The sequence below is a fragment of the Solanum verrucosum genome, unplaced genomic scaffold (genome assembly GCF_900185275.1).
Source record: "Solanum verrucosum unplaced genomic scaffold, falcon-dt-bn FXZP01000220.1, whole genome shotgun sequence".
Classification (NCBI taxonomy): domain Eukaryota; kingdom Viridiplantae; phylum Streptophyta; class Magnoliopsida; order Solanales; family Solanaceae; genus Solanum; species Solanum verrucosum.
In genome coordinates, this window is record NW_026020308.1 from 1074577 (window position 1) to 1101676 (window position 27100).

Sequence of the window (27100 nt, forward strand, 5' to 3'; positions counted from 1 at the left end):
TCAAACAGAAAAAACAGCTACTAAACTAAAACAAAAAACAATTTCATTCGTTATACATCATAATTTGGATACAAAACATCCGAAAAAAGCTATAAATCCCAATGCATACAAAGATTTCACTAATTCAATCAAGAATAAAAATAACACTCTTGTACTCGACATATACAAATATCTCATCCAAACAAATAAAAAAATTGAAAAAAAATACCTGATTGTTTTTCGATTGTTCACTAGATGTGACAAATTTATAGTTGTCAATTTTGAAAATTTTTGTTTCAAAAATACGTCGTATTCAACTTGAAGAAGCTTTGAAAGTTATCAGATGAATGATTCGGAAGACAAACTAAATTATTTTAATTTTTTTTTTATGTTCTTAAAAAGAAAGAAAAAAAACGCTCAACGGAAAGATGCCTATTTATGCTCTTTTCAAAACGTAACTGATTTGTATTTAAAATCTTTTTTACCTTTTTTGAATTCTTTTGTTCCATGATTTTCTCTGTTCTGTTATTAATTATTTGTATTCTTTCAAATTAATCAAAATAAAATAAATGCATAACTAATCCCTTAACAAACTAAAATAATGACATTTTTAATAAATAATGAAACTGTTGCTAAAAAGTCCCACTAAAAGCTAATATATTGCTATTTTGAAAATTTTCCCTTAACTAGCTACTTTTAGTGAATTGCATGTTAAGAAATGTGCCAAATGCCACATTTACACTAAAGTCAAAACACGGCCGATCTTTTGATTAGCGTGTTTGACTTACAATTTTGAATTCCACCAGAAGTCGCTCTTTTTTCTTTTCTCTTTTTCCCTTTTTATATATTTCTTCTCTTTCAATTTATACGATATTTTATTTTAATAATATTATTTATTTATAATATAAAATAATTTAATTTAAAATTATTCTTTTATTCTTAATAAAACAATATACAACCACACAAATATTTAGTTCATGAATTTCATAAAAAATATTGTTCTTAAACATTATATCAAGTCAAACAGTATCATATAAATCGGAAGGATGAAGTACTAATTTATTGTATAATTGTAATATAAAAGTTATTAAATTATTGAAAATATTATTTAAATTGATCGAGTGATTTTGTAGCTTATATAACAATAATTGAACGACTGGAGAGTTAGACGTTTGGAAGTGAAATACAAAAAAATTAAATAGAAATTTAGTATAGATCTAGGTGATTCATCACAGAAAATCTTTTTTGAACTAAAATTCTTAAAATTATGTGCTAATCATGGTGATAAAATAAGGCATTATTTCAATCTGTACATATTCTGCTTTGCTAATTATGATAAATTGAAAAATATCGTTACTATAGATTAATATGGTCTTATTCCGATAGGAAATTTCGTCTTAGTTTCGTTTTTGTTTGTTTAAAAAGAACTACTTATCTTTTTATATTTAGTATTATATTCAAATTTAAAAATATTCATTTAATTCTTAATGATATTTTCTTAGAATGAAGAATACAATCACGGTTTAGTTGAAGAGTTAACTTAATTCCTTGCCATTTGTCAATTAAATAAGAAAATTAAAGAAGTTAATGAGGATTTTTCTATTTACAAAAAGGTAGCAAATCCTCTCTTTACTCAATGGATAGAGCTACATCTTAGGTTTAAGATCACATATAGGGATAATTTAAAAATAAACCAACACAAATATTTTTATAATGTGTTAATATGTCATTTTTTAAAATTATTAAATAAGTCATGTTTTATAATATGCGTTAATATGAAGAAATTATGAGGACAAATTTGTCAAATTGTAATTAATTTATATTTTTTAAAATAGATTTAAGGAATGATTATCAAAAAATTAAAATAAGAGAAATAGGTGTAGTATCTTAAATCACAAAAAAAAAAAAATGATATAGAATGAAGGAACCTTCATTTATGTGCCAGAATAGAGAGAGATTTGGTAGGAAAGTGGAAGAGACAATCAAAGGGAGTGGGAAAGCTGCAGTAATTCTTTGGAAAAGCCCGATTCTCTAGAGATTTCTGAAATTATTCATTTTGTATATTATACATATTTTTAAATTTAAGTTTACAAGTTAAAATGGAATTTATATTTTAAATTTTATATCAAATCAAAAGAAACAAGACAAATTTTCTAGGAGCACATGAATCTAATTAAACTAAATTATCATTGGAGAGAGCTATTCATAATTATTTGCGTTTTTCAATTCGTTTTTCTTCATGAATTTGTATGATTTTTAAGAATTAAATTTTTACAATAAAAAACAAACACTAGGACTTTCATTCTTTAATATCCCTAACAAAGAATGTAAACTTATTTAATCACTTCTCTCCGACTCTTTCTCAATCTACCTCTCCTTAAATTATTACGACCATACCTATTCCTCCTTTTCACATAATCAAATTATCTCAATCTCGCTTTTCGCATCTCAAAGAAACAAGCAAAAATAAAATGAGTTTTGAAGATGGAGGAAATTTCACAAACTGCCACTAAAATAAACTTAATTACGCTTCATATATATAGTTTGCTAATTACGATTCATAGCTACATGTTAGAGAGAGGAGAGAGGCGAACGAGATTGAATGAGAGAGGAGAGAGGTGACCGAGAGAGGGCATAGAGTAGAGAAAGGCGAATTGTATATGTATATCTGTCAAACTATATATATATATATTCGTCAAATAATTGTATATATGTAACTGGTATACATGTGTATTTGTATATCTAGCGATCAATTTTGGGAGAGGGAGGAGAGAGGTGAGCGAGAGAGGGCAGAGAGTAGAGAGAGGCGAATTGTATATGTATATCTGTCAGATAATTATATACATGTAACTGGTATTCGGAGAGAGGCGAGCAAGAGAGGACAAAGGGTGGAGAAAGGCAAATTGTATTTGTATATCTATCATACAATATGTATATGTATATGTATAATTTGTATTTGATAATGTATAAAAGAGGAGAGAGACGACGTAATTATAGTTAAAATTAAGCTATGAATAGTAATCAATAAAAACTATAACTATATTAGCTAATTAATTAGTATATATTTACTTATACGCGTAATTTTTGCTTCGACGGTTTACCCAAAAGTACATAAGAAGGAATGGTTGAAATTAATAGTCAAAAATCAAATAAAAAATGTGTCTCCTCAAACACGGAATTAATACTGAAAGAGGGTCCCACAGCCAAATTACTTTGACTGCTCACAAACACTCACAAATTTTTCCTTTTTTTTCCGCATATATAAATACCCCTTTTTTTTCTCATCTTCTCAATTTCTTCATACAAACAACACGGAATTCCAACTACTTTTTGAAAAAAATTAAAGCAATGTCTTGTACCGTCGCAATTCCAAACTCACCGGCATTCTCGCCGGCGACTAGGATTCCGGTGACTAATTCACTCTTATGTAAATCGGCTTCATTTTCATCTTCTTCACCTTCTCGGAAATCATCTGAATATCTAACTCTAACGAAATTTCCTTCATTTACTTTTTCTTCTTTGTCTTCGTCTTCACAATTGAAAATTCTTCTGATTGAGAAATCTTCACCGGAAACGATTAGCCTTAACAGAAATTCTTCTGAGTGTTCAACATCTGCACCGATTTCTACTTCTCCAGCGGTTTCGAAGAGGAAGAGACCTGCTAGATTGGATATTCCGGTCGCTTCAACGAATTTTGGGAATTTTCCGGTAACTCCGACGGCAGCGGCGGATTTTGTTGAGGTTGAAAGTGATGAATATTCTGTTTGTTGTAAACGTGGAAGGAGAGGTGCAATGGAGGATCGTTACTCTGCGCTTGTCAATTTACAAGGAGATTCAAAACAGGTATAATCAATTGTTTAATTCTGAATTTTTAACTATAAAAAATGCATTATTGTTCCCCCAGTTTTAGTTCCGTGGAAATAGAAATGCAGACTAAGTACAATAAATCATTGTGATCTGGTGCATAGCGAGAACTTAGTGCATCAGACTATACTTATATGTTTCTTAGTTTCCTATGCTATTTGTGAATGGTTGGTTGAAATTGACAAAGGGATTACTTGTTTCAGGGTATTTTTGGTGTATTTGATGGACATGGAGGACCTAAAGCTGCTGAGTTTGCAGCAGAGCACTTGAATAAGAACATTATGGATGAATTAGTAAGGAGGAATGATGAAGAAGTTGTGGAGGCGCTCAAAAATGGTTATTTAAAGACAGATACCGAATTCCTCAGTGAAGAATTTAGGGGTGGATCGTGCTGCGTAACAGCATTGATCAGAAATGGTGATTTAGTAGTATCTAATGCTGGTGATTGTCGCGCTGTTGTTAGCAGAGGTGGGATTGCTGAAGCACTCACCTCAGATCACAAACCTTCAAGAAAAGACGAGAAAGATAGAATTGAGACTTCGGTGAGCAACTATATGGATCACTTATCAGTATAACATGTCTTATTTTTCAGGTTACTAATCGTATGATGCTTTATTGTTGTGTAGGGTGGCTATGTAGATTGTTCTAATGGTGTTTGGAGGATCCAGGGATCTCTTGCTGTGTCGAGAGGTATAGGAGATCGTTATCTTAAACAATGGGTAATCGCAGAACCTGAGACTACAGTCGTTGAACTTAATCCTGAATTGGAGTTCTTAGTCCTTGCATCTGATGGTTTATGGGATAAAGTCAGCAACCAGGAAGTAGTTGATGCTGCTAGGCATTTGTGTTGCACAGGCATCAGTAAGCCACAACCATTATTGGCCTCTAAAAAGCTTATCGATCTTGCTGTTTCACGAGGTTCTGATGATGATATATGTGTGATGATAATTCAACTGCAACAATTTTGGTGAATGTATAGAAACTGTTGAGTTGCTGGATGAATTCGTTCTCAACTAACTTCCGCGGACAATGATGGATTGATAAGATACTGGAGACCTATGTATAGCAAATTGCTTCTATGACTGAATAGTTTACTCATGAGATCCAACCTAAGACGCGGGCGATGATGGGAATTGAATATGTAATGTCTATATGAATTTCCCAGTTTTTGTATCTGGCTATAAAGAAATTTTCTTGTTTCTTGTTTTCCTTTTCATTTGAATTTCACTGTTTTGAGGTCTGGTTCGAGAGGCTTAAAAATTCAATGATTGGAGCTTTACTAATTATTATTTTTCATCAATATCCGCATTGGAGCTCAACTATTTTGAGTAAATATCTCAAAAGATCACTCAAGTATGCAAAACTATTTGAGAAAGTCACTAAACTTATGAATTTTCTTTTAAAAAATTACTCAAATTAAATTATTTTTCTAGAAAATCATTATAACCAAAAGATAAAGAGATAATTGCACAAACTATTCTTATTTTTGTAATATTTACTTCCCTTAAAGTTTATAATATTATGTTGATTTCTCTTATTTTATTTTATTTTTAATAATTATTTTCTTAACCTAATTATTATTAACATAAAAATTTATGATTTAACTAAATTTCCCTTTATTATATATTGTTTAATTTAAATGATTTTATAACATCTTTTATTCAATTTATCAAAAAACCACAGTAACAGGACTACGAAAGGGATATTCAAAAACTAGTATCCAATATTTAGATGAAATAATTTTTTAAAAACTTATGCAAGGTGGGGAAAAAAGAAATGGTTCTTTTTTCTTAGAGAAAAGATATGAAATCCCCCTGAACTTGTCCGCACAACTTACTTTAACACTTTAACTATACGGGTGTTTAAATACCCCTTAACATCTTTCAAGTTATTTTTTTCAACCCTCCCATCACCAACCCAGTTGAAGGCTAGGTGTTGTTGAGTCACACGCGTTTTCATTGGTCCACGTGTACATTAACTAAATTCCTAATTAATTGCTTAAATCTCCATAATATATATATTTTTTAAATATTGAGCCAAAAATTAAACCTATCAATAAATTTACTCCTCAATGTACAAATTATAATTCAAATTTCAATTGCACTTTCAGTTTAGTTACACCATACCACCTTCCTCAAAGATTAAAAAAATTATTTGCATAAAAATGAAAATTTATTAATGAATTGGGCGAAATTTTCATAGTTAATCTTTTGCCAACAATATCTTCGAATTTCTTTTTAATGGAAATCAACTTCATTCTGATAACACTTTAAATTGATAGATCTAATAATCTTTTTTGATGTCAAAAAATGGTATCGGTGAATCAAATACCAAATTTTTTGTAAAAGAAAATAAGAAACGATTAAAAATAGAAAAGAAAGGAAGAAGGAAAAATGTGGAAGAAGTTATATTTGGGAGTAAATGTTTACTTGAACTAAATAGAAAGAATAAAAAAGAGAGAGTTATGGGAAGAGGGAAAAAAATGAAGAAGAAGATCCAGAAAAAGAACAAAAAGAAAAAATAAAATAAAGAAGAAGATGCAGAAAAAGGAATATAGAGAGAGAAAAGTTAATTCAAAATGAAATATTGAAAAATTAGTAAAATAAGTTATTAAGTATGTTATTCAATAAATAGATGATATGTGTCAGTTTTTTTGGTATATTTTTCTTTATCACGCGCTTATAGAAAGTTGGTGATACAAATTTTGCCACGTCACTCTTGAAGGGGTAATTAAATTCAATTCAAATTAAATTAGAGTGGTAAAGAAACACTTGTATAGTTAAAGTGCTAAAGTAAGTTGTGCGGACAAGTTCAAGAGGAATTTTATGTCTTTTCTCTTTTTCTTAATTAAAAAAAACATCTTCTCAGGTTAACTAAGGAAGAAAAAGAGGGAAGAATTTGTGTGGGGTGGGGTGGGGTGCGGGGGGGGAGGGGGGAGGGGGGTATCTCAGCCTCATCCATGTCCAATTCCAGTTGGGGTGGGAGGGGATGATTCAACTTTGGAGTCATCGAATTTGAATTTGTCCGGACTAATTTCGAAGTGTTCGTGTACATATTTTATTATCAAAATAAAATATTAAGTGCACATGTTAATGGGTATAAATTGTGGTAGAATATCATGAAACCTAAGCCAAGTTGCATTAATGCTTAATGCTTGGACAATTGAGTTGATATTAATTAAGTTAAGATAAATATTAAAAATAAAATAAAACAAGAGATAATCATAATATTATAAACTACAATGGAAATAAGTATTACAAAACTAAACTTGAAGGGTAGTTTGTGCAATTAATTTTTCGGAAAAGGGCCTAAAATACCCTTGAACTATTGGAAATGGTACAAAACTACCCTCCATCCACCTATTGGCTCCCAAATACCCCTGACATCCACCTATTGACTCCCAAATACCCTTTCATCCACCTTTGGATCCAATATTAACCACTTTTATAGCGGATTATCATTTAAATAATTTTTTTAAATACTTGGTGACCATCTATTGACTACAATTTAATTACTTAAATTAATTTACAAACTCATCCATTATACTCGGTCCAAATTGACTACACTTGACTCAAGTTAATTATACCCGATCCAAATTAACTACACATGTCCCAAATTACATTTATCCCACTGATTAAAACAAATACACACTTTATTCCCAACATTTCACTTCCTCTTGCAACCTTACTTCCCCAATATATTCACTTACAATCTCAAAAAAGACTACCTAAATACACTCATGTATCACCATAAAAAATTATGAGTGTTTAGGTAATTTCTTTTGGTGATACATGTGTATCTTTAAGTATTATTTTTCGAGATTATAGGTGAATATATTGGGGAACAAGGTTGATAAATGAAGTGAAATGTTGGGAATAAAGGGTGTATTTCTTTTAATCGGTGGGTAAATATAATTTGGGACGTGTGTAATTAATTAATTTGGATCGTGTATAATTAATAATGAGTAAGTTTGTAAATTAATTTAAGTAATTAAATTGTATATATCCAATAGTTGGTCGCCACATATTTCAAAAAAATATTTAAATGATAATCCGTTATAAAAGTGGTCAATATTGGACCCAAAGATGAATGACAGAGGTATTTGGGAGCCAATAGGTGTATGACAGGGGTATTTGGGAGCCAATAGGTGGATGAAGGGTAATTTTGTACTATTTTCAATAGTTCGAGGGTATTTTAGGCCCTTTTCCGTTAATTTTTTTATCTTTTGGTTATGATAATTTTTTAGAACAATAGTTTAAGTTGAGTGACTTTATAAAAGAAAATCCATAAGTTGAGTGACTTTATTGATATAAAATCAAGTTCAGTGACTTTCTCAAATAATTTCACATACTTGAGTGATCTTTTGAGATATTTACTCACTATTTTGTACTTATGCCGTATAAGGTCTCATTCAAGGGCTACTAAAAATTTTCTTCATCATACTCAAGATTCGAACCTAGAGCGCTAATAGATTGCTATTTAAAGAAGGTAAAGAAGAGATTTGGTTGGTGGGGGGATCGGGCTATTTGGAACCTTCAACTGTGGGCTCCTATTTGGTGAATTATACTTCCAATTATTTGTGCATTATTATACGATTCTCTTTATTTTGTCTCACTCTTATACATCTTCAACATATTAGTGCACTAATTAGTATAGTAAATTAATAATCAATCTTAATTATGTATATTCTATGCTTTATTCTTTTGTTATACGACTACTAAATTCAGTTCATCTTACTATTATTTTACAAGAAAAGAGATGTAACCACTGACAAATTAGATTTTTTTGAGGTGTACTTTTCATTAAGTAGGAATTCTTTTGTTCTTTTCTTTTCTAGACTTAATAGACATTCATGCATCTAAAAAAATAATAATGGAAAAATATGATTGTTGATGATAGGTGATTCTAACGTGTTTTGGATTGAAGTGTTATCGTTATTGTATACATTCAATATCTGAAACTCATTGACTTGATTAATCCAAATTTGTACCAAATAGGCCTAGTAAGGAAATAAAATATTTTCTCTACTAAAAAAATTCTCTCTATTTCTATGATTTAAACTCAAGACTTCTGATTAACAATAAATGAATTTCAACCATATCACTAAGATATTTGATGGTTGTAAAGCAAGAATTATACTATACTCTATTCAAAGGAAGATGCATGAATTGGTTTCACATGATTTGTCATCTAATTTTACCACTAATATCTCATGTTTTGTCTAATAACCTTTTGTCCATTCCTTGGAAAAGACCATTGTCTTTCTTTGCACCATCATTCAATTTTTTATAGTTAATTTGGTTTCACATTTTGTCTAATAACCTTTTGTCCATTCCTTGGAAAAGACCATTGTCTTTCTTTGCACCATCATTCAATTCTTTTATAGTTAATTTGATTTCACATGATTTGTTATATATTTATTTTATGAGCATCTTTTATTTATTAAATTAAAAATTGAATTGTTATAAAAATTAAAAGTCAATAAATCAAATTAATAATACATAAAATTAAATCGAACCAATCAATGCGCACCTCTGCTATACATATTCCAATTATTATAAACAACTTCGTGGAGAATAACAAGATAGTAAAAACACTTGCAAACTCAATCACAATTTCTCTAAACTAGTGAACCAGTTTTATGCGTTATGATGTGGATTTGCTCATTCCCTATATTAAGTCGTCAAAGCATATTTTAGAATTAATGAGTTTAGAATCTAAATAATTGACTAAAAATAATAAAGTGATTGAAATGACGTACAAAAATAAAATTGACAAAAATTACATATAGCTCACTTATTTAGTAGTATATGCTATATAAATTCCAATAACGAATCAGACTCAAAAGTCATTATGATCGATGGAATATGTATAACGCGCTATTTTTTGTTTTCTATATGAGGATAATGGTTATACACATATTCTAACACACCATTAGGTGAGGCTAATTCACATAGTTACTTTGTTAATTAATTGTCAAAACAAGTTCAAAATTCATATTCAAAACACCCTCTCCAACAACTTTCCGTCGTTATATAATTGTTAAACAATATCAACTTGAAGAATAAAATTAAAAGAAAAATAGGGTATATAGTATAAATATTATAAAAAGGCAGGATAAAGAATAGAATAAAATTAGGGATAAGATAATAACAATGATAGAATCAGAAATTAAAAACTCGATCATACATGAATATTATGTTTGGATGGTTGTTACGTATTATTTCATAGTGTCTCATATTGTATTGTATCCTACTATATTATTTAATGAATATAACCTTTAAATAGATTATATCATTCTCCGTCGTTACATTATTTCACATATCAACAATCCAAAGGATATATAAACCTAAAGAAAAGTAGGCTATGATGTAGAACTTTTATGAAATAGTAAGATGAAAGATAAAATAGCATTATTAAATAATACGTAAAGACAAAATAAGAAGAAAAAATTAAGGTAAAATGTGATCACACCAAATCAATTGTAACATAATGTGTACTTTTTCATTGTTATTTAACAATAATTTTAATGATATGATTCAATAAAATTAAAGTAATATACTAAAACAATTATTATATTTAAACTTACCACACATGTATTGGGTAACAACAATCCAAACAAGATAAAAATGAAACTTTTCATCCTTACAAAATAATAAACTTAACTATTACAATAATAAAATTTGAGTAATAATCAAAACACATATTATTTTTATTTAAAATAACAATATGATAGGTAACCACCATCCAAACAAGTAGGGAATGCACTACTTTAATATATATATACCAAAAAATAATAAATTCACTCTTTTTTTTTTATTTCTCAATTCGGTGTTCGAAATCTATATTAGAGTCCGACTAAATTCAGATTCGTGCTGAAAAATTTCATAATAAGGGTTAAAGTGATCCTAACAAAAGCGACTCTATATTTAAGGGAACTCAAACCCGAAACCTCTTGGTTAAGGACGAAGGAATAAATACAGTCACTTAAATTTCAATCCAAGAAGCAAAAGGGCTACAAACAAAACATGTGTATAGGAATAATAAAATTGTTGTAACCTTAAAACACCCCCAAATATTGACACATTATGATCCACGTCACTATATCAATATCTTCTTAGTGGGACCCACGTAATGCCACGTAACCACCACGTTGTCACTTGTCTCTCCATAAAATTTCCCAACTCAAAAAAAACAGAGTCCAAACCCTAGCTCAACCCTTTTCGCCTCCATTTCCTTCAATCAAGAAATCAAAGTGTATGTGTAATTTCATTGCTTTTTCAGTCACCCTTTTCACTCTTTGTAACGTTTCTTTCTTGGTTTTTTTTCTGTGTTTTCAGCTGTGTAAAACTTGAACCATTTGATAACTATGTCGGATGATGAGAGAGAAGAGAAGGAGTTGGATCTGACAAGTCCTGAGGTTGTTACTAAGTACAAGGGTGCTGCTGAAATCGTCAACAGTTAATATTCTACATACCCTTTTCGTTTCTGTCATTTTCTGCTTCTTTTTTGTGTTAAAAATAGAATCTTTACATGTTTTTTGGATACCCCTTTTGATTTTTTGGATTGTAAAGTGTTCCCCTGAAAATGGGGTTATCTGATAACTGAAAATTTACTACTGATGTTTGGAACTTTTGTACTCCATGCATTTCAATTTGTTTGTCTGTTTTAACTTGTTTAACTTGGCATGGAGTTTAAGAAAGTTGGAAAGATTTTTGAATTTCATTGTCTTTAGTTTTTAAAGATACGTAGAATGTACTCGATTAGTAATGATACAATATTAACTGTAACAAAGAGGGTGTTAAATTTTTTATATTAATTTTGCAGAGGCTCTGCAGTTGGTGGTGTCTGAATGCAAACCAAAAGCAAAGATAGTTGATCTTTGTGAAAAAGGAGATGCCTTTATCAAAGAGTATGAACTTTGCTTGTTTTGATGTCTTCTTAACAGATCTTTTATTTCAGAATTGCGTGTGACGTATGTGATGTCGAGCTGTTGATTTAATGAGTGAATTCTGGTACAGGCAAACAGGGAATATGTACAAGAATGTGAAGAAGAAAATCGAGAGAGGTGTGGCATTCCCCACCTGCATTTCAGTTAACAATACCGTCTGCCATTTTTCTCCACTGTCTAGTGATGAGACAATATTGGAAGAAGGTGATATGGTGAAAATGTAAGAAATAGTTTAGAGCACTTTAAGGTGATTTAATCTCTTGCTATGGTTGTGACTTGTGCGTGGTAGGAAAGAGAAGTGTGAAATTTGACTGAGTTCAAAATTGAAGAACTGTTTATCATGTTGCTATTTTTTTTCTCCCAATTGTATTGTAGAATCAGATAAGCTTTTGTACGAGTAAGTCATGGTTTACTTTTTTGCAGTGATATGGGGTGTCATATAGATGGCTTTATTGCTGTTGTTGCTCATACACATGTGGTCCAGGGAGGACCTGTTACTGGTAGAGCTGCTGATGTTCTTGCGGCTGCTAATACAGCTGCTGAAGTTGCTCTGAGGCTTGTAAGACCAGGAAGGAAGGTAATGCTTAATCTAAATTTTGTTTATTCTGGCATGGTAGTATATAAGATGTTATGTAATGAAGGATATTGGGAGAAGTTATCCTGTGTCAAGTTGCGGTTTTCAAACTTCAGCCACCACTAGTCTACCACTTACATGGATAGGATGGTTCTCAATAACAATTATCATTGGTTTGCGCAGACCACAAGTGTCAATGCCGGTCAAGTCTTGGTTGCTAAAGATTAGTTCTGTGTTTCGCCTGAAAATATTGTTTTATCTATTGTTCTAAAGTGATAAGCTTAGTTTGTCTTTTGAAATGATTGATTTTCGAGTTGTACATCAAAGAGTTTTGGGTATGAGAAAATTTGTTTTAGGTGGGTTTGATTACATAGAAGGAATGTGGTGAATATGTGGGTAAGGGCATTGTATTACCAATTTGTATAAATATGGTCATATGAATGAACCACAGATAGGGCTTCCTGATGACCTAAGCTTGAGATCCAAGTTGACGATTTCTCTGTGACTATAAAATAGTTTCCTCTATTTTTCCGAAAGGTAGGTACAGCAAAATGATACGTCGATGATGATCCATTTCCTGCTAACCAGTACATAACCCCTAGTGCCTGTAAAAAGAAATAATGACTTGAACTTTGGATTAAAAAAACTTTGCTGCAACAACTCTTAAATAATCCAAAAAATATATTGAAATCTGTGAACAACTAGAAAGTATTGAAAACACGTCTATGAAGCCTCTACTGGAGTACCAAGGGGAGTGCACAAGATACAGATTATCTGGCTAATCCCCAAAACAAATAGTGGATAAATGTCATAGATTAACTCGTAGTATGCTCGTCTATGAAACCTGGGTCAGTGTAGGATCCATAAAGAGAATGTTAGTATTTTGTTAGTAGTACTCGATGAGTCTTAACATTCTCCTCACTAAAGTCACAATGTGATCTTGAATAAAAACACGTGGGTAATGAAGGGAAAAGAGAGGAAGCAAGTCATAATTCATCCTAAAGTATTGTACCACGTGAAACAGGAAACCAATCACTAAAACTTGTAGCTTAATTAGTTCATACTTTTCCCTTTCTTTGAAGTTGCTTCGGTCGACTGAACTTTTCTTGTGCCCCATTAGTAACCCTTTATACGGTTATTTGTGGCCCTTTATATGACACTGAATCTTTTGTGCCTTGTTACAGTTATATTAGCAACCCTTTGTATGGCTGCTTGTGACCCTTTATTTGTTCACTATTCGTTAATTCATGTTATGTCTCATTGCGGCAACGTTAGTAACCCTTTGCATGGTTACTATTTATGTTGTGCCTCTTTATGACAAAATTAGTAACCCTTATATGGTTACTCGTAATCCTTTATACAGTTTACCATTTATTTAAGTATGCATTGAAGTTTCAACATTTTAACTTATCATAATCTTAGCAACCACACATTTTTATAATTACATTACATAATTTAGCATTTAGAATCACAGAAGTACTATTGTGTTGGTTTTATTACTCCTTATTAGTCAGTTGTAAACAGGTTAATGAATCACTGGTCAACATGAAGGGTTTAGCTAGTTGACATTATGCATCCAAAATTAAGTACTGTATTAGTCTAGCGAATAAGGTTACATTATGGCTTGGTCACGTGGATAAACAAAGGAAGTAAACATAGAGCACTTGATAGACTCATCCAATGATAAGCAGTGTGAGCTCACTCATTCCAATTAAACTCACACTAACCTTAAGGAACATTTAATCAAACACTTTATGGTTATGACTTCGTAAGGAAAGAGCTTTAGTATGAACCAAGTCTTAACTCACTCAAAAATTCTTTCTTCCTAGAAAGGGCAACTTGTACGCTTGCCAACAACAACTAGTAACTGAATTTACATCAAATAATGAAATCAATACTTATCTTAATCTCCAGAAAATTCAATTTCGCCAAGTTCAACTTTTTGCTTAACAACCCAATATTCTCAAGGTTCTTAATTTCTTAGGTTGTGAGAAATCTCATCGTCGTAGGTATGTTTCAACTCCATTACTACTTCAAATATGCTCCGTCAATTTACTTATAGTGAATCATACTTCTCATATAGTCATTGCCAACGAACTAACAATTTTCCCCAATTCCTATACTTCAAGTTAGTGGCAGATCCGGGATTTGGAAGCTTTGGGTGCCACACTGCTTTGCACAATAACATATGAGGCATAATATTCACAGAGGAAGATTATACTTAATATTTTATTAGCAAACTTTTACGCAAGATTTGGACTTGTATAGTTGGTTTAGTAAAGGTTTTAGTTAGAAGAGGTCTAGGGTTGCAAAGAAGATTTATAGGAGAGAAGTTCCCCATCTTACGAGTTAGAAGTTAAATGTCTTTTGCTGTTATCGCCTATTCCTAGTTGCCTCAGTATCCTCGCGTGAGTTTGTGTTTATACCTTGGTCCTGTTTGAGTGTTTTGAAAATACTAAATAGGTGGTGGATTGATGTTCAGGATTAATGATAGCATGCCTTTCATCTTATACCTAGTTGTTTTGACAGTTCATCCCAATAGTTCTCTTATAGCGCTACTAGTGTCATACTTCCAGTGCTCTAAATGCTTGTTGCTAAGTTTCTTTGATGCTGCAGAACTCGGATGTAACAGAAGCTATTCAGAAAGTTGCTGCAGCATATGACTGCAAGATCGTTGAGGGTGTTTTGAGCCATCAAATGAAACAGTTTGTGATTGACGGAAACAAAGTTGTGTTAAGTGTGTCTAATCCTGATACCAGAGTAGATGATGCAGAGTTCGAGGAGAATGAGGTCTATTCTATTGACATTGTTACAAGCACCGGTGAAGGAAAGGTAAAATGTTGAAACTTTGATGCCTGGAAATTACATGGAACCAAAACTTATCAATTGAAAATGTCACAAATGTTTACTTTCTTGTGCCATCCGAAATTTTACAGCCAAAGTTGTTGGATGAGAAACAAACAACCATCTACAAGAGAGCTGTAGATAAAAGCTACAACCTGAAGATGAAAGCGTCAAGGTTTATCTTCAGTGAAATCAGTCAGAAGTTCCCTATCATGCCATTTACAGCAAGGTCATCTTGATTTTCAATGTTTTCTTTATTAGCGATGTGTGTAATAAATGTACTTGTTTTATGATTATCAATGTTGTATCCTTGTTCTGCGTAACTTGAGCAGGGATTTGGAGGAGAAAAGAGCTCGTTTGGGACTAGTTGAATGTGTTAACCATGATCTTTTGCAGCCGTATCCTGTTCTACATGAGAAACCTGGTCCGTACCATTATAGCCCTGTTCTATAACATAACACCATCCTTAAGGAGCGTCATTATTTTTCTGTATTCTCACACAAATGCCATTCTCCAAATAATATAGCTTGTATTTTATACCTTTTCTTATAACGATATGCAGGTGATTTGGTTGCTCACATAAAATTCACAGTGCTATTGATGCCTAATGGGTCAGATAGGATCACATCTCATGCTCTTCAGGAGCTGACACCTGCGAAGACAATTGAAGATGAACCTGAAATTAAGACCTGGCTAGCTCTTCCCATAAAGACCAAGAAGAAAGGTGGCGGCAAGAAAAAGAAAGGTAAGTTCAACAAAGCATTTGAAAAATAACTGAAGTAATGTAGTGTTAAATTCTTTGTGAAACAAGTGCGACCTTGGAGATAATAACTGTAGTAAAATATCATAGAAACTTGCAGAACAACATTGGACGATATGACAATAACTGCTTTCAGTGTAGGAAAAGTATCAATTAGTTGAGACTGAGTTTCATTCACGTTAGTGGGTTACTTTATGTATAATCTTTTATAGGAGTCGCCTTAGCCAACAGATTATAAGGAGAACCTCTCTAGTTGCCTTACCTGAGGATTGAGGTGTTGTAGTAAATTATTTGAACTCTCATTATTACTATCTTGTGACTGGCAGGCAAGAAAGGTGAATCATCTCAAGCTGAGCCTATGGAAGGCGAACCAAATGTTGCTGAATCTTGATTTCAATTCCAAGAACTATTTGGTTCATTGTTATATTTGATGTTGGGATTACTGAGGTGGTTTTGGATCTTTCTTGCGGCCTTTCTCTATATACAAGAAAGGACAATGGGCAGCAGTAGTTTGTTGTTGTCCTTTGTCCTAAGACTTTTGTCATGTTAAATGGGGTTTCCAATGCTCTATGATCCAAACCTTCAAGAAAATGTTTTTTACTTTTGTACTAGGATAGATGAGAGTTGCTCAAGGCAGTGACTTGGCGGTCAATGAAGTGGTATGAGACCGATGCCCTTGTTTCAGCGGAGGCAATAGAGCTTTGATGGGCTGAGTTACTTGGTACCTAAGTTGTTATTTCTCATTACTCAAGCATACAAGTAATGTAAATACAACATACTTTTCTACTATGCAAAGGCCGCCTTAGAAAACAATAAGTAAATACAACATATTCAATGTAGTGGATTTGAGGAGCTTGGAGTTTATAACCATGTGATTGTTTTTGTAGAGGCAAGAAATACTAGGTGGTCAACATTGAGTAGGGTAATGGGGTGGGGTGGGGTGGGTTTAAGGCTATGCGGAGCGGATTTGAGGTTATGCAGGGTGGGAGGGATAACGAGCAGGTCGAAGTGGGTTTCTCAAAAGTTAATGCGGGCGGGTTGTGGGTATATATAATTTTATGTGGGTTCAAACTTTATTTTATTTTTTTTACATGTTATAAGAATGATAAAACTTAAGATAATTTGTTTAAAGTTGTTAAAAAATTCAAGATATTAAATGAAAATGGTTCAATAAAAAATACTTCCTTCGTTTAAAAAAGAATGACCTAGTTTGATTTGGAACAAAGTTTAAGAAAAGAAAGAAGACTTTTTAATTCTGTGGTTCTAAATTAAAGTTATGTCAAATATACCAAAATGTCCTTTAATCTTGTGGCCTTAAACATTTCACGTGGAAAGTTGAAGTTAAAGTGATGCCAAAAAAGGAAAGGAGTCATTTTTTTTAAGACAGATTAAAAAGGAAACTATATCATTCTTTTTGAAATAATACAATTTGTAACCTGTTTTCCTAATTAACGTCTAAAAAATAAAATTTTAAGTTATTATCTATTAAATTAATAAAACTTAATGAAAAAATGAAATTTATTTTTAGTATCAAATTTAACTAGAAAAAAAAATATTAAAAAAATCATGCGGGATGAAGTGGGGTGAATTGAAAATGAAAAAGTTGTTAAGCTCAACCATCCCTGCATCCTCCGCACCGCCCATTGGCATCCCTTACATTGGACAAGTGGGATTCGGATATAAAAGGTTGTTTTTAATAAAAAAAACAACAAGTCAATGGGTCAATTAGGTGGTAGCCTGGTAGGAGAACAACATTGGTGGGCAGAGTTGATCAATACTTAGATTGCCGTTATTCCTCCTCACTCTTAAGGATAGAACAAACTTACAAGTAATAGAAATATAACATACATTTTTGAGAAGGAGAAATTTATATCGATTTTATCTTTATTTTGTGTAAGGTATAAAAGTTGTTTCCAATAAAAATAATAAGCCAACGAGGGAAATACATATGGCGTGAAAAAATATCTCGCAATATACTTGGCCATAAAAAAAATTATTCTTCTACATAAGTATTTTATAAATTCTAGGGATAAGGGTCTGAAAAATACCCAACTTTGATCGAATTTGCAGTTGCGATACTAAACTTTCATGAGGACCTATTACCTCCCTAGACTATTTAATACCGTATTTTAAACATATATATTTGCCTACGTGGACATAAAAAATAATGCAAAATTATAAATAGTAATGTGTCCACGTGGACACATATATATCTTTAAAATACACTATTAAATAGTTCGGGGGATAAAAAATACGGTATTAAATAGTCTAAGGAGGTAATAGGTCCTCATGAAAGTTTAGTATCGCAACAACAAATTCGACCAAAGTTGGGATATTTTTCAAACCCTTATCTCTAAATTATGTAAATCCCAATTACATTAATGTTTATATCAAAGTTTTTTTTGTTCATGACCATTTGGTCGAGCACGTTAATTTTAAGCATATTAATGGTAAAATTACAGTTTTTATTAAGAAGGTTAATATATATGAAGAAAATTAAGAGAATTCAACCAATAGTATATTTTTTCTAAAAAATGTTTCAGTTAATACTCATCGTAAAGGCGATTTCGCCACTATTCTCGGTTTCTTTGCTTTTAATACGGTTTCTACATTTGTAATTAAATTATAGTCACAACAATAATAACAATAATAAGTCTAATAATATAATAATAATATCTAAAAGTGTAACCTAATAACTGATGAAGTGTAAAATAATCATGACTTTAAAGATTTAAATTTTAATGCAAATTATGTATCTCGTGAAATCAGGGTAATTAGTACAAATGTTTCTATTTTGGAGTGAATTTAATTTTTACTTTTCGACACTTTCATAGAACTTATACCAATCAAGTGACAAAAGATGTCCATACATTGAAGTAACAAATAATTTTCGCTCTACATAAATGATAAATATAGCACAAATTATTCCGTAAAAAAACATAATTTAATTACTAAAAAACATGTTGAGAAAGACAAAAACTTAGTTTTGTGAAACTCACACATTATAACAATAACTTATGTTGACGGATCAAATTAGATACCACACAATTAATATCATATAACTTAGTTTTTTATATCAGATGAAACAAAATTTTCTAAACTTATGCCTAACAAAATTAGGCCATAAATATTGATCTATACATTTTTCATTAAATGAATAACAAGAATAAAAATTAAGACATGTTTGAAGACAAGAAAGAAAAATCACCCAAAATAAAGTCAAACCATATGCGCAAAAATTTAGTGAAATAATTGTACATGTAAGTTGGTCTAAATGTTGCCATCATGGTAAGAAAAATAATAATTTGATACTATTTATGAGTCGTTTGATTGAGTGCGTTAGAATAAAAAAAATTAATAATTTGTAATAATGCATACATTAATTTTATGTATTACTAGTATTTTCTTTTTTATATACGTATTCAATCTATGTATAACCTATGCATTAGTTATACACTATATTTTGTATTAAGGTATGTACAACTAATACATAATAATTCATGATTATAGTAATGCAAGGTATTTCAAAACATGCATTAGCACGATCAAAGACACAATTATCCTTCAAAAAAAAAATTCTACATCTTTACATTGTATTTATGAAGAGTATTTTTATAAATAAATATTTTTTTATAAAATAAAATTATGCAATACATATTATTTTTTATACACAATTCAAACAATATATATAAAAAAAAGATCTATGCAAAACTAATATCAACATTATTAATACATCTTATTCAACCAAAATAAATCAAATAATCAATACATCTGCATCGTTAGCACATTATATTCGACATTATTCTTATATATCCTACCAAACGAACCACCGGTATTTTGGACTAATTATTAGTCCTATGGTTAATGAAAACCCTATATAAAAAAACTCGTATATAATTCATCCTTTGGTTCGTCAATATTTTTCCACTCTAATTCAAACCTCATTACACTACAAATGGCGACCACTGAGCCTAAGCACGAGCACCGGGAAGAGGAAGAAGAAGCTGCCGGAGCCGATGATGAAGATACCGGAGCTCAGGTGGCTCCAATTGTCAGACTCGAAGAAGTTGCTGTATCAACTGGCGAGGAAAATGAAGATCCCCTCATTGATTTGTAATTTTCTTTCTTACTCTCATATTACTGGTTATTACTTCTGAATTCATCCAGTTATAGGGTTTAATTGATCAAATCTATAATGTTCAGTTACAGTTCAAGTTTGTAACCCAATTGTTCAAATAACGTTCACTCCGTAGATTACAAGTGTAACTGGTGTTAGTTTTCCGATTACCATATGCTTAGTTATATAACCCAACAACAACAACATACCTGGTGTAATCGGGCTTGAGGAAGGTACATATAGAGGGTCTGTTTTCGATTCACCCTCAGATTTTAATAAAGCATTTTCCAAGCAGTTTTAAAAGAGAATACAGAAATGAGAGCAGTAACATTAATGAAATAATGTGAAATGGGAGCAACACACAACATACAGCTCAGAAAAAAGTAATGCCAACAACTAATGCGATAACAAAAGCACAAAAGACATAGGTAATAATCGAAATCGATGAATCAAGAATGGACGAGAAAAGTGCTAATATCACGGGTAAGAAAGAAGGTCCAATTACTACCACCAATCCTACCCTCTAGGAAAGCAACCTCCACACCCTCCTATCTAAGGTCATGTCCGTGGTAAGCTCTAGATGCGCTAAATAACCCAATTGTTTAATCTGTGGTTGTATGTGCTCTCCCTATCGTTTAAATACTCCCTCTGATGGAGGTTTCAGAGCATGAGTGTCAATGCAGTTAATTTTCTGTGTGAATCTGTTCATTGCTTGTCCATTGATCTAATTCCAGGGTTAATTAATGACCTATATTTTCTTATATTCCGTTTTTTTATGCTCTCGGCATCAAATAAAGATGGTGGGTTCTGAGTAGGAGTATGAATGCAGTTAATTTCTTGTGTGATTTCGGATATGATTTTCTTGGAATAAAATTTGCAGGAAAGCCAAGCTTTATAGGTTTGATAAAGATGGTAATCAGTGGAAAGAGAGAGGCGTTGGAACTGTGAAGCTATTGAAGCATAAGGAAACTGGCAAAGTTCGGCTTGTTATGCGCCAATCCAGAACCCTTAAGATCTGCGCCAACCACCTTGGTCTGTATTTCAAAAGAAAATTAATTTTTGGGCTCTTCTTAATATATCATTATTTCATGTCAATTCCCGCTAGAGAATTTTGTCAAGGGTAAAATAAGAATGTTAAGTTTAAGGAGCTAGAGATTTGTATGTTTGTGCAGAGATATGTGATATTGTGATTTTAGGGAATAATCTCTAGCTGAGTATTCTAATGAAACATGTTCAACTAAAATAGAAGATCTGTACAGCAGAACCTAATTAGTTTGTGGCATTGTTATTGTCCTAAATCTCGATAGGAAGTATTGGTAATTAAGTTATCAGTTTTATACTTTTATTTGCTTGGGTGGTCTGAAATGTAGTTTCTCTTCTCATAAGTTTGGGTTTTATTTTTGCTTGCTGAGTATATGTTTTGGACGTATGATCTCCAGTTCTCCCAACGATGACGGTTCAGGAACATGCTGGAAATGAGAAGTCCTGCGTGTGGCATGCACCAGATTTTGCTGATGGTGAACTGAAAGATGAGCTTTTTTGCATCAGATTTGCATCTATCGAGAGTGAGTAATCTCTCACCTCTGCATTACTATCTTTATCTACTAGTTTCTAAGTTTTCTTGCTAGTTAGATGGAGGTCTAGTGAACTAGCAAAGCCAAATGCTTGATATTTTCTCATTCATCAATGCTTTGTCTACCTTTTTAGTGGCATAATTAAGGTAGCTTTCTTTAGCACTATCTGTCTAGAGGAGTTATCAGAATTGAATGTTTTTTTATGCTGGCAGTCAACCTTCCACAATCCTTCTCCTTTATCCATTTTAGTACTGGCTGGTGCTTTGCATATGCAGTTGCTTCCTTTTTTCTTATTTGGGACCAGTATAAGCAGTAGCTTCCTTTATCTCTGTAGTTGCAAAATCAGCCATTTTATGTGTGGATAAATTCTGTTTCTTTTTTAGATATTATGCTGTGCATAACGCCTGTGTTATTTCCTTAGTTTTAGAGTTTTACCCAAATCAAGTAAAAGTTCTAGCTCTAGCTCTATATATCTGTATCATTTATGACAAGATTCCATATTAGTGACATCTTTTCTACTTATAAAAAAAGAAGATCCCATATTATTGACATCTTTTTGGTAGAAGTATCAATGAAGAAATTTTAAAACTTTTTCAGTTGACCAAACCTGTGAATTGTGTTGGCTTTCAAATGTTACCATGAATTGCATGTGTCTCACTACTTCTCGAATCCTGATGGGTCATAATTTTCAACCAAACATTAATTTCCCCCTTGGTGTATGTTAACTGTTGTTAGTCTGATCCTTGTTCGCTTAGAAACCACTAAAGCCTATATCACAAACCTGTGGGTGTCTCTACGCTGATGAAATTATAAGGGTAGAGGGAATTTTACCAGACGGAAACTGTTTGTAGACCTTAAGAGAATCAGTTGTAATTGTTTTCCGGTAGATAAATCCTTTTCTTTTTACTGTTTTACACTGACTTAGGGCGGATCTGGAAGATTGAATGGCTGAGAATTGTGAATCATAAATTAGATTTTGAGCCTGCATCAAATTCAGTAATTTTAACCATTATTTAGATGTAATAGCTAGGAACTTCCAGTATTTGTTACCTTTTACCTCTCTAGAATTGTTTTGGTTTCGTGGGATAGCTGAGGTACATGCTAGCTGACTCAAACACTATCCCTGCAGATGCCTAATGCTAATCAGGAGGTTGCTTCTATCTCAATAAAACTTTATGTTTTTATGTTCATTATGTGATTTAGTTGGTAAATCAGAACAAGAACATGCGTTTCATATTGGACTAGTGAGTTAGTAAGGTGAATAAACACCAGAGCTGTTCACCAAGCTAAACTCACATGACCATTTCCCCTCTTCTTCCAAAGTGAAATTGAATATTGAAACAAGAATAATTGCTTTCCTCTCTGCTCTTTAAGTCAAAATCCGACCTTTTTCCGCCTTTCTTCCTAAAAAATAAGGCTGGAAATTGGTATGGTTTCAATAGCATCGTGAAATCATCACTCTTTCCACTGTAGACCGGAGCCCTAACTTCTGTTGAGTATTAGCCTGCTGTTCTTACTGTCTGAAAAGAAAGGAAAAGAACCCTAGTATATTTTACTTGTTTTTGTATATGTATGTGTGGGATATGTGAATGGTGGTTATGATTCAAAAATGAAAATGCTGCTCGATAGGTTGGGTTAGAATTTATTTGTTTTTGTATATGTATGTGTGGGATTTGTGAATGGTGGTTATGATTCAAATTGAAAATCCTGATTGATAAGATGGGTTAGAACTTGGAAGGAGTAAACATTGTTCATAGGTTGAGGAATAGAAGAATTTGCTCAGCCACCTCTAGATATATCTAAAACGAGTGAATTGATGAATTCATTCTTAAATATTCTGCTAACTCAAATTTTAGAGTGATTTCACTACTGAAGTTTGTGCGATAGGATATAAATTAGCATCCCATTTTGTGCTAATGCCATACCTCGAGCCTTCGCTAGGCAATTAATAATCCCACTCCCTCCCCTGTGCAATGGCTTTGCTTTGTGATTCATGCTATTATTTGGCAGTTTTCTTTTTGTTGAATTAAGGTGCTTTTAGAATCATAGTGCTTCGGCCTTTGTTGCATTACTGATAATGTAATGAAGTAAAATATACGCAAGTTGGGAGAAGGGTAGGAGTGGTAGACTGGTAGATTTTAATTAGTGTCGCTTGTCCTTTGCCACTTAGCGCAACTGCCTAATATCATAAGTTGAACTTCTATGACACACTTGGTTTTCAGTCCTAAAATATGAAATTGCAAAAATAACTTTACTCAAATGTGTAATGTTAAGCTAAGATGAGCTACTTAGTCTTGGCTTGATTGAGATTCTTGAGTATCTGCATGTCATATTTTCTTTGTTGAAAATCTCTGTTGGCATCATCTAGAGAGAACTGAGCTTGGACTTAAGGATGGAATCGAAATATATCCCCATGGCTATGGTGGTGATAGACCATGGTCAATAATATATTGTCAGAGTAATATTTTCTTTTCTTAACCTTTTGTGCAAGAATGCTTTTGGGTGGTGGGTTTGAAATGTTTTGGATTATAAGGCACGTGGAGTGTACTATGACCGAGTGTCCGTACAATTCATTAAAGGTCTGTATTAAGCGGATTGTATCATGCATCTGCTGCCAATTTGCTTCGACAGATGGAGTTACAGTATTTAACTTTTTATGATCAGAAATTCAATACATTTCAACGGAGAAGGTGGTTCAACAAGTTTCATATCATCTATTTCACACCATTGCCTCCCCCCACCTTTTTCTTGTCTATCATTCATCTGCTATATTTTTCTTCTTAGATTGCAAATCCTTCATGGAGATGTTTCAAGAGGTTGCTGAATCACAAAAGAAAGAGGAAAGTGAAGATGGATCTACTGCTGCCGGACTGCTTGAAAAGTTAAGTGTTGAAGATAAAAGCGAGGAGAAAGCTGAAGACAAAACCAAGGAAGGGGATGGTAAGGAGGAGAAAGCTGAAGACGAGGACGCAGAGAAAAAGGACGAAAAGGCTACAGTGTGAGGGTTATGCAGGCCACGTTAATACGCCTGTAGTTTTGAGGTTTGTAATGCCATTTCTTTGCCAACCAAGTTAGTTGTATTGTTGGTCAAGTGCAAGAAGTGGTTAAAGGGATTCTCTGGGTTTTTTCTTCGACTGGGGTTATCGGTACCCAGAAAGTGTTTGGTTTTAATGTTTGCAAAAACTTTGGGTCTTGTATTCTGGTTGAGATATTTGTCAAGTGGGTGTAACGATAGATCTTGCTGGTGTTATTCTTTATGCAATCTTCTGAGTTCTGAGTATGTTTTTTATGTTGGGGTCAGTTTTGTTGATTTCATGGTTATGATATTTTGAAGGTGCTTGCTAGTTAATGCTAATGATCCAAAAACATACTAAAATGAGATGGGACCAAACTCATTTGTTTTAGGATAAAAAAAAAGAAAAAAGGTAAGCAATGCATATATTTGATAATGGTCCAAAAACATACTAAAATACATATCATCCATAATTCTATCATTAGTTAACTATCTATGTTCTATACCACATTCTGTTTCAGTTACTACAATTCATTAGCAAATTTAACAAATACATAAACAACTTATGTTGCTCGGGCTTTTAAAAATTTCAGCGGGTGCGTGTCGGATTTGCCAAAAGTAGTGCATTTTTGAAGAGTCCGACATGGGTGCGACATCAAAAGTGAAGAGAGTAAACAACAACAGTGTATACTTGCGGAAGAGGTAGAGATTCTATTTTCAAAAAACAGAAACACACTCTAGTAATATGTATTTTCACAAATATATAAACACAGTCGATTCAAAACAAGGAACAACGTATAAATAAAATAGAACGAAAAAACACAATAATAAAAAGTATGAAATCTATAGAGAAATAGAGAGATTGATATCTTCGGACAATTTCAAACTTTGATATTATGGAAGAATTTTACTTTAACATTTTTGTTAGATTTTGGTATAAATCTATTTTTATGTAGTGGAAAATATAATGTCTTGTTAGAACTTGTAATACTTAGCATTAAATAAAATAATATATTCATATTTTTCTCTTTTTAAGAAATAATTGATATGTTTTGATATGTATGTAATTTTGTTATCACTAATATAGGATACTCTTTATTCGAACCTTTTATTCATAGCAACATTTTTTTATTTCTGAAATAACATCAGATACATCATGTATATAGAGTATATATTATAGATTATATAATTTAATAATAGCTGTAAATCATGAAATATTTTATCCATTTACTAATATTTATGTAACTTCCCCAAAATTATAGAAGGACATCAAATATTTCCATTTCTCACCTATGTCGGGTAAACCCAATCTTAAAAACAACTCAAAAACACTTGGTTTTTTTCTTGATATTCATTCAGTTAGTAGTGTCAATTATCTTGACATAAATTCTTGTATAAATAGTCAGCAAAAAAAAAAAAACCTATATAAGTAAGGTCAAAGAAGGTTTCAACTATCCATTGAAGTTAGAAAGTTATGTAAGACCATAGATAGGAAAAATTACCACTCAAAAGAATAAGAATTAGAATCGTTCTAATTATATTTAAATAACTGTACCAACAATTGGACACAAGAAAAATGATTAGTTTATTTGTGAAGTCGTAATTGAAGTTGCAATTGCGAATAAGAAAAAAGGATTGATCAAGCTACTGGGCTACAGGGAGATGATGTTTTAACAGACATTTCAGCTTATCAGAGATTAGTGGATAAATTGATGTATGCCACTATCACAAGACCTGATATTAGCTATGTAATCCAGACAATTAGCCAATTCATGCAACATCCTAAGAAGTCACATTGGGAAGCAGCTATCAGAATTGTGAGATATCTAAAAGGAACAGTTGGTCAAGGCATTTGGTTACAAGCTCAACCTGCCACAACATTAACATGTTGGTGTGACTCAGATTGGGCTGCATGCCCTAATACAAGAAGGTCTGTTACTGGTTATATAGTGAAGTTTGGAGAGTCTTTAATATCATGGAAATAAAAAAAACAGCAAACTGTTTCTAGAAGTTTACTTGGCTTGTGGGATTATTCAAAGAACTTGATATACCTATTCAGATGCTTGTCACAGTATTGAGTGATAGTAAATCTGCTATTCAACTAGCAGCCAACCCCATATTTCATGAAAGGACTAAACACATTGAGATCGATTGCCACTTCATTAGGGATAAAGTGAAGGCAGACTTAGTTCAAACTGCATACATACACACCCAACAACAACTTGCTGATCTATTGACTAAAGGATTGGGTCATGCTCAACATCTGCACTTATTAAGCAAGCTGGGAGTGTTAAACATTCTCCACCCTTCAGCTTGAGGGGAGTGTTGAGATGTGCACATTTTACATTTTAGTTCATTGTCCATTTTTCTGTTATTCACTGTAGCAGTTAGTTATAACTGTTTTCAGCTGTAATTAGTTAGTAA

General features: G+C 32.2%; 4 protein-coding genes across 5 annotated transcripts in view; all 4 read left to right on the top strand.

The window, feature by feature from the left end:
• LOC125835105 (40S ribosomal protein S4-like) overlaps positions 1-27100 on the top strand; it is a 254483-nt gene that overhangs the window by 62521 nt on the left and 164862 nt on the right. The window contains exon 1 of one of the 2 annotated variants that reach the window (XM_049514242.1): positions 26080-26089. The exons of the other annotated variant lie outside the window; for it this stretch is intronic. The gene's annotated coding sequence lies outside the window, so the exon portion shown is untranslated. Of the gene's footprint in view, positions 1-26079; positions 26090-27100 lie in introns of those variants that run through there. 2 annotated transcript variants of the gene reach the window in all.
• LOC125835100 (putative protein phosphatase 2C 53) lies at positions 3286-5112 on the top strand. The gene is made up of 3 exons (XM_049514233.1): positions 3286-3822; positions 4047-4385; positions 4470-5112. Exons 1-3 carry the CDS (start codon positions 3328-3330, stop codon positions 4812-4814), a joined length of 1179 nt encoding a protein of 392 aa, XP_049370190.1. The 5' UTR covers positions 3286-3327; the 3' UTR covers positions 4815-5112.
• LOC125835101 (ERBB-3 BINDING PROTEIN 1-like) lies at positions 11047-16560 on the top strand. Its single transcript, XM_049514234.1, has 10 exons — positions 11047-11100; positions 11184-11303; positions 11671-11755; positions 11865-12014; positions 12218-12371; positions 14985-15200; positions 15305-15441; positions 15545-15636; positions 15775-15957; positions 16299-16560. The coding sequence occupies exons 2-10, from the start codon at positions 11213-11215 to the stop codon at positions 16361-16363; spliced, it is 1173 nt and encodes a 390-aa protein (XP_049370191.1). The 5' UTR covers positions 11047-11100; positions 11184-11212; the 3' UTR covers positions 16364-16560.
• Positions 19879-24951, top strand: LOC125835110 (ran-binding protein 1 homolog a-like). The gene is made up of 4 exons (XM_049514247.1): positions 19879-20085; positions 20970-21121; positions 21529-21654; positions 24448-24951. Exons 1-4 carry the CDS (start codon positions 19928-19930, stop codon positions 24663-24665), a joined length of 654 nt encoding a protein of 217 aa, XP_049370204.1. The 5' UTR covers positions 19879-19927; the 3' UTR covers positions 24666-24951.